Source organism: Eurypyga helias, unplaced genomic scaffold (genome assembly GCF_000690775.1).
Source record: "Eurypyga helias isolate BGI_N326 unplaced genomic scaffold, ASM69077v1 scaffold43024, whole genome shotgun sequence".
NCBI classification, from domain to species: Eukaryota; Metazoa; Chordata; class Aves; order Eurypygiformes; family Eurypygidae; genus Eurypyga; species Eurypyga helias.
This window is the reverse complement of record NW_010247694.1, coordinates 1763-13356: the sequence shown is the minus strand read 5'-3', so window position 1 is coordinate 13356 and position 11594 is coordinate 1763. Positions and strand designations below refer to the sequence as shown.

At 49.1% G+C, this 11594-nt stretch overlaps 1 protein-coding gene across 1 annotated transcript; it reads left to right on the top strand.

Moving 5' to 3' along the window:
• Positions 1–6: 6 nt before the first annotated feature.
• USP1 (ubiquitin specific peptidase 1) lies at positions 7–10799 on the top strand. The gene is made up of 8 exons (XM_010150804.1): positions 7–187; positions 1175–1298; positions 1694–1801; positions 2307–2467; positions 2969–3687; positions 4411–4581; positions 5520–5721; positions 10073–10799. Exons 1-8 carry the CDS (start codon positions 15–17, stop codon positions 10797–10799), a joined length of 2385 nt encoding a protein of 794 aa, XP_010149106.1. The 5' UTR covers positions 7–14.
• Positions 10800–11594: the final 795 nt, after the last annotated feature.

The following is an 11594-nucleotide window of genomic DNA, read 5'->3' as shown; positions in this document are numbered from 1 at the left end:
GCCCGCCAGGAAAGATGCCCGGGGTCTTGCCGAGTGACAGCAGCACCGGGCCTGCGAGAGGGAGCCCCTCGAAGAAGAACAGGCTCTCGCTGAAGCTCTTCCAAAAAAAGGAAGCGAAAAGAGCACTGGATTTTTCCGAGTCCCAGGAAAATGAGCAAAAGAGTCCGGAGTTCAGAGGCTCTGAGATGTGCGTAAGCGTTTCGCTCCGAGTGAGCGTTTCTGGCCGTTTTGGGGCGGCCGGTCCCCAGCTCGGTTCTGCGGTGGGTGAACGGCGCTGCCCCAGCCGCTCGTCTCGGTTGTATTTGCTCGCCTAAGTACGCGCTCGGAGGTGCACTAACTAAACCCTCCCGCTAAGCTGAACCAGGTGCTCGCTGCAGCGAATTTCTATAACTCGCTCCAGAAAACAAGCTTGCCACACTGTGGATGATTTGTTGGCATAGACTTTGAAATGGCTTGAAGTTCCCTTATTTGAGGTTAATATAAGGTAGTTATTCTCACGTTCAGTTATCTAAAGCGTATTAAAATGTAAGCTTTCCCAAAGTGAGTTTTAATTGAAGTTGTAAGGTTATTTCTGCTGCAAGTAGAAGAGTCGATTATGCCGCTTGCAGTCGTTCCTTCAGGTGTTTCAAGCCCTGAACAAATCATGCAACTCGTTTTGTGGCAGCCAGGGAGGAAATTTAAATGGGAAAAAGCAAAATTGCTTAATCATGGTCAATTACAAACGTGTTGGGAGGCTCTGAAATTTGACTCCGTTGTGTCAGCACGGTGCGTTAACACTGCACGTCAGGTACCAGGCTCGTTGGTTCCTTATTTTAAATTTTTTCCTGTTTTTTATCCTTTTAGTTTGCTTCCAGAAATGAAGTGATGTGAACCTGGGGCAGGGGTCAGTAACAGCAAATACGTGCTAGACATGTTTTTCTTAGCGCTGCCTGAGGAATGAACACAGAACATAAGAGCGTAAAGAGAACTGGTTTGGTTCCTTTAGTCTGTCTCCTGGTATTTTTCTGAAAACTCTATATTGGAACCAACAATAGCTTTGCCCGCTGCTTGCAAACCTGCCTATTCTTGAGTAGGATGCTGAAGAGACGCGTTGAGCAGTCTGGGTTTCAGTTGGAGTGCGGTGCGTGCGCACCAGCAGGAGCCGTTCTCACAGGCTGTTTTCTCCCTTCCACAGCGATCAGGTGGTTCCTGCAGCACAGCCTCCCGCCCTCGTCAGCTGTGAGAAAAAAGACAACATGTTGCCGTTTGTGGGCTTGAACAATCTGGGTAACACGTGTTACCTGAACAGCGTCCTTCAGGTGAGATCATGCCAGGGGGCCGCGACAAGATGATTTTCTTTGGCCAGGCACAAGTGGACGAGACTCGTAGTTTGATAGAATGATAGAATCATAGAATGGTTAGGGTTGGAAGGGATGTTACCTAGGTGCTGGGGTGCAGTGTGAAGGGGGTCTAATTACAGAGGGGGAAACGAGATGATAGCGCAGGAAATGCGTGCACCGTGGGTTGTCTGGATTGGGCAGTTTTTCAGTGTATGTACCCTGGGCACCTCCCTGCTGCGAATGATCCTGCATCTCCGTGTGCTCTGTGCCTGCCTGGGGAGACGCAGAGCTGGTGCGATCCTAAATGTGGATGTGTACGTTGAGTAACTTCTCACCTTCCCCGTTATTCTCTTGTTTTAAACTGTTGCTTTCAGGTATTGTACTTCTGTCCTGGTTTTAAAACTGGAGTAAAACACTTATATAATATCATTTCGAAGAAGAAAGAATCTTTGAGGGATGAAGGAGAGCAGAAAGCAGAAAAGGTAACGTATCTCACTGCATGTTCCTTTGCTTGTAACTTTGCAAGGGGGCTGCATGCCAGGAGCATAACGACAATTTAACCGATGCTCCTGTGCGTAAGACGTTTGCAGCGGCGTTCGCTGCCGTGCTGTTTCAGGAGTTTTGCGTTTGTGCTCAAACTCGAGCGTCCAGAGTGCACGTAAACTTGTAAGCTCGAGTTTGACAGGGAAAACTGGAGGGGATACCTCGCCATGTGTCTGACAAGACAGTTAGGGTACAGTACTCTGAGTGGATGGAAACTGGAGCTTTTGGGCAAAGATGGTTTGGGTTTTTAACATAATGGTTATTCTGACTTGACATTTCTGCTGGCAAAAGAGCAATTTATTGGCTGAAACTCACCTGTTTTCCATAGCAGACAAAAAAACCCTGTCAAATGTCAGAAGACTAAGCAAGGGCAGGAGAGAAAAAGTTCAACTTGTTGCTACAGACAAAACTATGAGTATTTTTATTGTTAATTTGTTACTGCAGGGAAGTTGCAAAGAAGACCCACTGGCAAGCTACGAGCTCATCTGCAGTTTGCACTCGCTGATCCTCTCAGTTGAGCAGCTTCAAGCCAGCTTTCTCTTGAATCCAGAAAAATACACCGATGAACTCGCTACGCAGCCACGGAGGCTACTGAACACCCTGAGGTACAAATAGTCTCAGACATATGCCAGGGTTTTCACCGGAAGCTGTAAGGCCGTTTCACTGTACAGCACCGCGTTAGAGACTTGCGGAAGGTAGATGAGGTGGTCTTAAGTAAGTTTTTCTCCATTTCAAAGGGAAGGTTTGTGCTGATTCTTACCTTTGTGATATCGTAAGTCTAGAAGTATGCTTTGATTTGTTGAGAATATAATTTAAACCCACATGTGGGTTTAAACCAGTACTTAGCCTCACGTGTGTGAAGGGTTCTCATGGACCTGAGAAGGATCACGGCTGGGTTGCAGTTGAATGTGTGTTTAAACACCCTTCTGCAAAGGCTGTTACTACCCTTTCACGGCTGTCTGTGACAGAGAGGACTTCTCTCTAGGAAGATCCTGCTGGAGTGGGTCTTCCCCTCCTTTCACAGCTAAGCTTCCCTAATTTAAATCTCAAATCCTGTTAGCTACGTAGTAAAGAGCAGCTTTGGTGTGCACTTTTGCTTTTAACAGGGAGCTCAACCCTATGTACGAAGGCTACTTGCAGCATGACGCCCAGGAGGTTCTGCAGTGTATCCTGGGTAACATTCAGGAAACATGTCAGCTACTGAAGAAGGAAGAATTGAACAAAATGCCCGTTGAAGAGCCTGCAGCGAAGCTGGAGGAAAAACTTAATCACAATCCTGAGAGCAATGGAACTGCCAGCGCTGCCGAGGAGGAGGAGAACGTACCGAGTAACCACGTCGGAGCGATAGCTGAGGACAAGCTACTCAAAGGAAACGGGAAAAGAAAAAGCGATGCCGAGGGTGGCAATGCAAAGAAAAAATCCAAAGTGTCAAAGGAGCAGATTGCAGCAGAAGAAAATCAAAGACAAACCAGGTCGAAGAGGAAAGCAACGGGAGAAAAGCTTGAAAATCCAAGCGATGCCATCGCCAAGTGTTCCAGTGAAAACGAGAGCGCGAAGCCAACGCAGAAAAAGTCGCGGCTTAGATTAAACTGGCTAAAATCCTCCTGCAAGCAGCCTAGTATTCTGTCGAAATTTTACAGTCTAGGCAAGTTAACTACAAACTTGGGATCCAAAGACCCAGGAAAAGAGTGTGACGACTGTGAGCTTGAGGAGCCGGCCGTAAAGCGCGAAAATGGAGACAATATTAAGGCAGAATACCGTGAGCCAGCGTCTCTGGTGGAAAGCCATCATGAAAAAGGAACTGAAAAAGAGCCAAAAAAGGAAGGTTGGTGAAGGGCTTAAGATTGGTATGATTACGAAATGACTGTGCGTGGGAAGTCAGCCTTCAGGGTGCGTAGTGAGCAGAGCTCTCTAAATACAAGACTAGGTTTTCAGCAGTTGGAAAAGATTTTTTATGAAAGAGAATGCATTTTGTATTTTTTTTCTAACTTGGCCTGTTTAGCGTAGCTCTGAAGAGGTATTTCTCTAACATTATGTAGTTGTACAGTATAAAAAAGTGTCAGACCAGGTTTTGAAGGAATGCAGAATCCCTTGAGATCTCCATTGCTTCAGCAGATTTGACTAAAATTGGCCAACCAGTTCAGTAATTCTTGGAGGAGAGGACTGAGAATAACCAGACCAGGCAAAAATAGAAGTGTGATGTTCCCCGAGAAGACCGTATGCCCACACCAGGACAGCGGTGCGCTGATGGCAAACATGGGTTTTCCAGAGCGTGACCATGTCTCGCTTCAAGGCCAAAACAAGAACCTAATCTTAAACCAGAAATTTAAGTTTCAGGGCCAAGAGAAAGGGCCGCCCTGTGCAGGAACAAGTAGCATATGTAGTGCAAATTGCATGTGATAAGCAGGTTTGTTTTGGGTTTTTCTATTCCTGTCTGGAATCCCTAAAAGGCCATGTCTGTAACAGTGATTTTGGAAGAACAGCCAGGTTCTGAAGTGTCTTGAATAAAGTGCATCGTGGTAAGTCATCTGGCACATACTTTCTCTAGGTACGGAGCTGGCTGTTTTTGAACTAGTGGAGAAACTCTTCCAGGGCCAGTTGGTACTGAGAACGAGATGCCTGGAGTGCGAGTGCTTCACTGAAAGAAGAGAAGATTTCCAGGACATTAGTGTTCCAGTGCAGGAAGATGAACTTTCTAAAACTGAAGAGAGTTCTGAAAGTAAGTAATTCCCGCAGAGGAATTGTGTGTCTGTGCTTCAGCCAGCCTTGGAGGAAGGACGGCCCCGTAGTTAGGAACGCTGCTCCCGTTCCTGCTGGTTGAAGTTAGCGGCTGGTCCGTTATCTCTTGTCCTGATTAACTTTAGACTTTGGAAACAGGGTGCTGATAATGTAGACAGGCCTAGACAGCATGAAAATTGTTTCAGTTCTTAACACATAACACAGGCTGCTTACAGTCCTTCGCTTATGTACCTGTTCTCCAGCTTGCAAATCGGTATGTTCTTGGATTTGGGTCTTCCCTTTCTTCCTGGATAAGAAATTCTTCTGCTTTTTCTTAATTTTATGAGAAATACCTGCATTTTTTCTCAAAAGAAATGAAAAAAGCAGCTTTTTTTCTTTAACTGACTGTAAAAAATGATTTTTTTCATTATTTTAGACTGTCATTACCTAAATAGCATTTGGTTTATATGCATAAGCGTTAGTTCTCTGGCATCCTTCACAGATTTTCGTGATCCTCACTTAGCTTTTTGCTATTTCCCAAAGTAAGCATGGCAACAATGCGTTTTGAAATCCAGAATTTTAAAGAAATTAATTTTAGTGCTCATGGACTTGATTTGGAGCAGCTTTTACTATTTCTGCCCTCCCCACTCTGGTCTTGGGTACGTGCACCCCATTTCCGGACGTGGCGACCGAATTTGTGCATGCGTGCTGAAGCCAGGCTTTGGGAAAACCACAGGTTTTAAGTAATAGTTCCTGTTCGTTGCCTCCTGAGGTGATGCAAAGGCTCGGACAGATCTTCTGTTCCATCCGTATTCACAGCGCGGCCGATGGGTTTGGAACACGCCAAAACCTGACACGCGTCGTCGTGTCGTTACGCTGTTGGGGCACCTCGGAAGTGTAAATAACAGCATATCTGATCGTAGTGGTTCTCTTTTACAGTTTCCCCAGAGCCGAAAACGGAAATGAAGACACTTAAGTGGGCAATCTCACAGTTTGCATCAGTGGAAAGGATTGTGGGAGAGGATAAATATTTCTGTGAAAACTGCCACCACTACACAGAAGCAGAGCGCAGCCTTTTATTCGACAAAATGCCTGAAGTTATAACCATTCACTTGAAGTGCTTTGCTGCTAGTGGCCTAGAGTGAGTATGCAGATTGACTCTATCACGAAACGCTGTGCTGTTGGAAGGAAAAGCGTACCAGAGAGATGAAAATGTCTTGTAGCTTTTCCAAAAGCAGATTTCTAGATTGAAATTAACTTTAAATCGGTGGGGTGTGGCCTCTGATTTCATAAAGGTTTTCTGTTTTACAAGGAACGGCAGAAACTACCTCCAGGGAAGTATGCTTTCAGGAGACTTGGCAAGAATTGGTTTATCTGTGTTCGTAAAACAGCCCGATACGCTGACGCTTCTGAAAACTTTACTGATGTCACTTGTCCCTGTGAGGTCAGAGGCAGGTTCTGCAGAACAAATAATGGGAACAACACTGAGGTGTATGGCTGCAGCTTGTAGTGCGCTTTGGGCTTTAACCAAACGGGGGTTCTAAAGTCTGGGAAGAAGAATCAGGAGAGAAGCATTTTAAAGAGGTAACACCCAGTACAGGAGAAATGATCGATTCCTTCAAAGATACAGTAATCTCAACGTCACCGATGAGCAATCGGTTTGTTACATACTGTGGAAACCCTTATTTTTTGGAAGAGATGTTCTTTACCTTTTCTCATACTTAGGAATTTAGGGTTTCCTTTGGGAAGGGAGGAAAAGAGAAAACCAGCCAAAACCACCCCGTCCCTACAACACTGTACCCAAACAGAACAATCCCCCGACACGTTCCGCGCAGCGTTTCGCCGTGAGCTCTGGCTCTTCGCTGAGGTTCAGATAAGGAAAAATAACAGGCTGCTTCGTCAGGAGCCACTTAAAACTGCAGTATTCCCCCAGGTCCTTTAGAAAATGGTTCCGCCATGAATTGCGTTTTTGAGTGACAATACAGTGCAGCCCCCCGTTTTATAACCTGGCGACCAGGTGACTTAACCCTCAGCTGCTCTGGGATGTGCAGGAGGAAGTCATTTAGGCACAGATGAGTTTGGCCTTCTATCCACTGACTTCCCTGGGCGCTGCGTTTCCCCGTTGGTTGGCTTTAGACCTCCAGAGCCACCCTGCCAGCAGGAAGTCTGCCACGGGGTTGGGGTCATAATGCTCGTGTCACCAGCGTCTACGAACTCGGGGTGTGTCGGACCTTCGGGAGGGCATGGAGGCCGGGTGAGCTGACGGGGGACTTGTCGGAGGATGCTCTATAAGCAAGTGCTGATGGTAACTGTGGCCAGTGTAAGCAGGAGTTGTAAAAGACCTGGAGACAGATTACACGAAGATATTTGTGCAGGTAGTTGGCTAAAACTACAGTTCTCACTCAGCCTGTCTTTAGTGTTAGTTTTTAGGAGTATCCAGGTTTCTGACAACGTGGAAGGGAAACTTCCCTGTCTCTGTAACATCTGCTGCCTTCCCTTCGCACAGGTCTAGAGTCCTGACACACAGAACGTTGTTCTGCATAGCTGACTGTCACACGGCGGCAGAGAACAAGCTGCACACCCGTTAAAAATCGTAATGCTGCTGTTGAGCAGCCCTGGATGTGAGGTGGCATCCTGGGATGATGATAGGCTGTTAGACAAAAAAACACAGCCTGAGCCATCACCTGAAAGGAAAATCTTCTGTTTGCTCCTGCGCTTCCTCCCCTCTGGTTCTGTGGGGCAGTACTCGCAGCTTGCAGGTGAATCGGCCTCCTCCCCAGTCACTGACCTTTTCTTCTGTCCTGGCCGTCTTCCGCGCCGCGCTCCGCAACGCTGACACCCGTATCCGGGTCAGCCCGAGTCCGCGCTCGGTGGTGTTGCTGTCCTCTGACCCGTCGCGCGTTTTCTGCCAGCGGCTCGCAGCCAGGGGTTACGGGCGTTAGGAGTGAACAGTCAGGTGTAGAACTGGAGTTGGCGATGAAGCCGCTTAGAAGACCCTTTCCCAGATCTTGGCTGGGGTGGTGCGTCTTGGACAAAACTGTGTCGTTTCTGAACACCTTGGTCTGGAGGAGGGCAGCGCAGCTCGCGAGCAGGAGCCGAGGCTCCTAAGGCAGGGCACTGGTGCAGTCCGTGGTGTCCAGTCACTGCCACTGGTTCCTGAGCTCTGAGGGAGCTTCTCCCACTTTGTTGACTGGAAAATAGACTGCTCTGCTCGGAGAGGAGACTGTTACTGCCCTGAAAGCAGTAACAAACCGTTCTGCGGACCTTAAACGAGGGTTTCTAAACTAAGACTCTTCCTGAAACTTCTCTTAGAGCCAATAAAAACTTTGAAATCTTGTCTGCTGCTCAGTTGTGCTCTACTGAGTTGGAAATACGTGAAGCAGAAGGGAATGGTCATGGAAATATTTGCAGTTAGTAGGGATTCGCTTCGTCTTTTCTAGATGCTGGCTTGCAGAGTGTGGGGTTTTGGTTTTTTTTTTAAGTCAAACAGCCGTTGTGGAAACCTACTTGCCTGGGGATGAGTAACTAATTCCCCTTGGCAAGTGCGTGTGTGGGGAATAAAACGCCAGGCCGCGTGCTCAGGCTGGGAAGCTGTTAGTAATGGCTGATGAAGCTTTTCCACTATACAAAAGTTTAACAATTAGTGAGAAAATTAGATTTGGCTCGTGAAACGGTATCAGGTAAGAGCAGGTGACTGTTTTCACATTTGCCACTTGGTGACAGCACTGCTCATGGCGCTGGGGATCGTTACTCGGACTATGTGACTCCGAGTGTTAAACGCGGTGCAGTAATGCGGCCCAAGTCTTCGAGGGTCTGTAACGAGGAGCGAAGGGTCTGTAACGAGGAGAGGTGTTAATGCAGCCCAGTGGGGAAAGCTCCCCCGATCTGCGGGCTGGAAAGATGTCGAGTTTGCTGCGCGAACCATGTGTCAGTCGGAGGAGGCAGCGGCCTCGTCATGCGCTTTCTGTCTTCAGGTTCTTGTCATGGAGAAGAACAAAAAGCTATCAGGAGAAGATTCCCTCTCTTATTTCCTCCTCTCCAAATCTCTGATGCTGGAAGCCAGGCAGAGCTCGTTTCAGTGTCTTGTGTCAATACGCTTGTCGGAGCGTTGTGTGAACTGCGTTTCTGGTCTGGAGCATCAGCAGGCGGTTGGCTTCTCGACTTACTGAATGTGTTTGTGGCTACTGCTAGTAGGGATCTTCAGAAGATTTGAGTTTTATTATTTCAGATTACGTGCTGTTTTGTTCCTTCTGGTGTGGTGAAGCGTTTCTGGGAAGCCTCGCCCTAACGTGAGATTTCAGTTAATTTGACTTGAGTGACCGAGGCCGTGTGTGCGTGGAAACCTGTTTGTGTTTCTGAGGGTTTATGGCTGTGACCACCACTGAACTGGGAGCACAGCAGAGTCAAAACTAAACCCAGTGAAACAACAGTCCTGTTACTGCAGCAATGCTTAGTGTTGTGCCGTATCTGCAGTTGCCTTGGACTGAAGAGAGTTGTTCTTGGGATAAACCACAGGTGAACAATAGCAGTTGGCTCTGGAACCCGAGTCTTCCCAGGCTTCCTGTATCCCCCAGACCTTTCCCTGCCACACCCCAACAGCTGAGCAAGACCGAATCATCACATAGCTTTAAATAAAGGGGTTAATTAACTTGGGCTGATGCAGTGTGTAAATCAGGTAAGAGCAGAATCACTCAAGGGGGCGAATACATGATAATGTGGGAGTCCCAACACCTTTCAGACTCCTTAGAAGATCCTCGTAGGAAGGGACTTAAACCATGCTCACTGTAAATTCGTGCCCTATGGACAAAATGCTAAATACTTAGGAAATACTGGATGTTTTTCCCAAGGAAATCAGCCTAGATCATTGCCTAGAAAACGCCCAGTAACACAGGACAGTTCATGGGATCCCAAGTGTGAGTAACTTGCGCACCTGTAGGTAACTGCAGCGCTGGCAGGGCACCAAGGTCAGCTGAGAAAAATGACTTCCTACGGCAGGAGCTCCGTTTTTCCGCGTGCCATTAAAGCGATCGGAAGTGAAGTTCGTGTTCCTTTGATCGGTAAACGAGTCCTGGCAGGGAAACCCCACCAACCCTGCTTACCTCAGCCCTGGATGTTGAAGGGTTTGGGTTTTTGTAATCTGGAGCGCAGGGTGGCGCCTGGGAAGAAGCGGAGTATTTGTGCGTGGAAGCAGGAGCGATAACAACTGGGTTAACGCCTCTGCAGAAAATCAGCTTTAGCTGATACTTCAGAAAGAGGGAATGTCTTACGTGGTTAAGGTCGGTCGCTCTCGGGCTGTGAGATTCAACATGCCGCGCACTCCTAACAAGGTCTTCCCTGACCGGGCAGCCTGGGGCGCGCTCACGAGAAGCGAGCAAGCGCTCGCCTTCGGGCCGCCCGTGTCGCTAATGGGGGAAAGGGCCGCGTGAGCCACTTCCGGGGTAGTTACTGGGAGCTGTGGTGGAGCGAGGTCTGACTCCAGTTTCCCTCTGCAGGTTTGACTGCTACGGCGGGCTCTCCAAGATAAACACGCCCTTACTGACGCCCCTCAGGCTCTCGCTGGAAGAGTGGAGCACGAAGCCGACCAACGACACCTACGGGCTGTTCGCAGTGGTGATGCACAGCGGCATCACCATCAGCAGCGGACACTACACGGCTTCCGTCAAAGTGACCGACCTGAACAGCCTGGAGCTAGAGCGGGGGAACTTCAGCACCGCCCGAACACACGCGGCGCTTACGCCGGAACCGCTGGATGAGGGGGAGGCGAGAGCTGCTGCAGACGACTACGACGACGGCGAAGTCTCTTTTAGAGTCGGTGGGAACGCACAGCCGGGTAAAGTCCTGAGCAAGAAGAACGTGGAAGCTGTCGGACTTCTTGGGGGGCAGAAGAGCAAGCCCGACTGTGACCTGTACGCCACCAAACCCGCTAACCCCGACAAGTTTCTTAACGTCGTTCCTGAAAGCAGAAATCCCGAGTCCAGCAGCGGAAGCGCGGAGTGCAGCGCAGAAGGCGGCGAGCAGAGCGGTGTCGCTTCCGGCGGACTAGAGAACAGAGCTCCGTGCGTACTGCAGAGCCTGAGGGAGTACGAGGGGAAGTGGTTGCTCTTCGACGATTCTGAGGTGAAGGTCACTGAAGAAAAGGACTTTCTGAATTCTCTGTCTCCGACGTCGTCGTCTACGTCAACTCCTTACCTGCTGTTTTATAAGAAAATTGTAGAGTGATGCTGTATTTGGACTGTAAATATTAGGGATTTGCGTACGCCTTTTGGGCTGATTTGCATCGAAACGACCCAGAAAGAAGCAGCCGTTGGGTTTGGGAGCTGCTGGATGACAGTGTTCCTGGTCTTCTCGGCCGGTGGAAGTGACGCAAACCGCAGCATAGAACTTAACTCGCACCGTAACTTCTGCGCTGGGGGCGGCGGTAACTCCTTCTAGAAACACCCGTGTGTCTAGTTCCTGCAGTACACGGTAGTGGGTTTGACACCCCTCTGGGCCGCGGCCAGGCCTACTGTATTATTAGCTTTTTTCTTTTTTAAAATAAAAGGTATTTGTATTCCTGTGCTGGAGTAAATGTACATTAACTAGCAAACTCATCCAAAGTTGTGTATTTTTGTAGCGTGGGAGGCAATATGCGATAGTCTTGGGGCGATGGGTGCGGTGTGCCCCCCTTACCCTCTCCTTCGCTGCTCGACGCAACGCCGAGCACAGGGAAAGGCTCGTGCACGGGAGGGAGCCGAACCCACGGAGCCGTCGGAGCGCTCTGGTTGGCACGAGCGTAGGTGGCAGCTGAAGCGGGAATAGCAGGGGCAGCGCCTGGGGCCATGGAAACGGTCTGTGCGCGTGCCTGCTGGGGTGGGCATGGAGCGTGGGGCTGAGCTCGCCGCCCCCGGCTTGTCCTTGGAGCTCGCGGGGACGCGGGGGCTCGGTGCTCTGTTAAGGACGTAGAGGTGAAATAAGAGTTGGTGAGCCGCAGCCGAGATGACTAGGCCCGACCCCGTGTTTGGAGAGGGAGGGGAG

What these genes read in the sequence shown, in the direction of transcription:
- USP1 (XM_010150804.1), top strand. Translation starts at nt 15, where the DNA reads ATGCCCGGGGTCTTGCCGAGTGACAGCAGCACCGGGCCTGCGAGAGGG. An exon ending in GAGTTCAGAGGCTCTGAGAT is followed by an intron (nt 188 to 1,174) that starts GTGCGTAAGCGT and finishes TCCCTTCCACAG; the next exon opens with CGATCAGGTGGTTCCTGCAG. An exon ending in GAGAGCAGAAAGCAGAAAAG is followed by an intron (nt 1,802 to 2,306) that starts GTAACGTATCTC and finishes TTGTTACTGCAG; the next exon opens with GGAAGTTGCAAAGAAGACCC.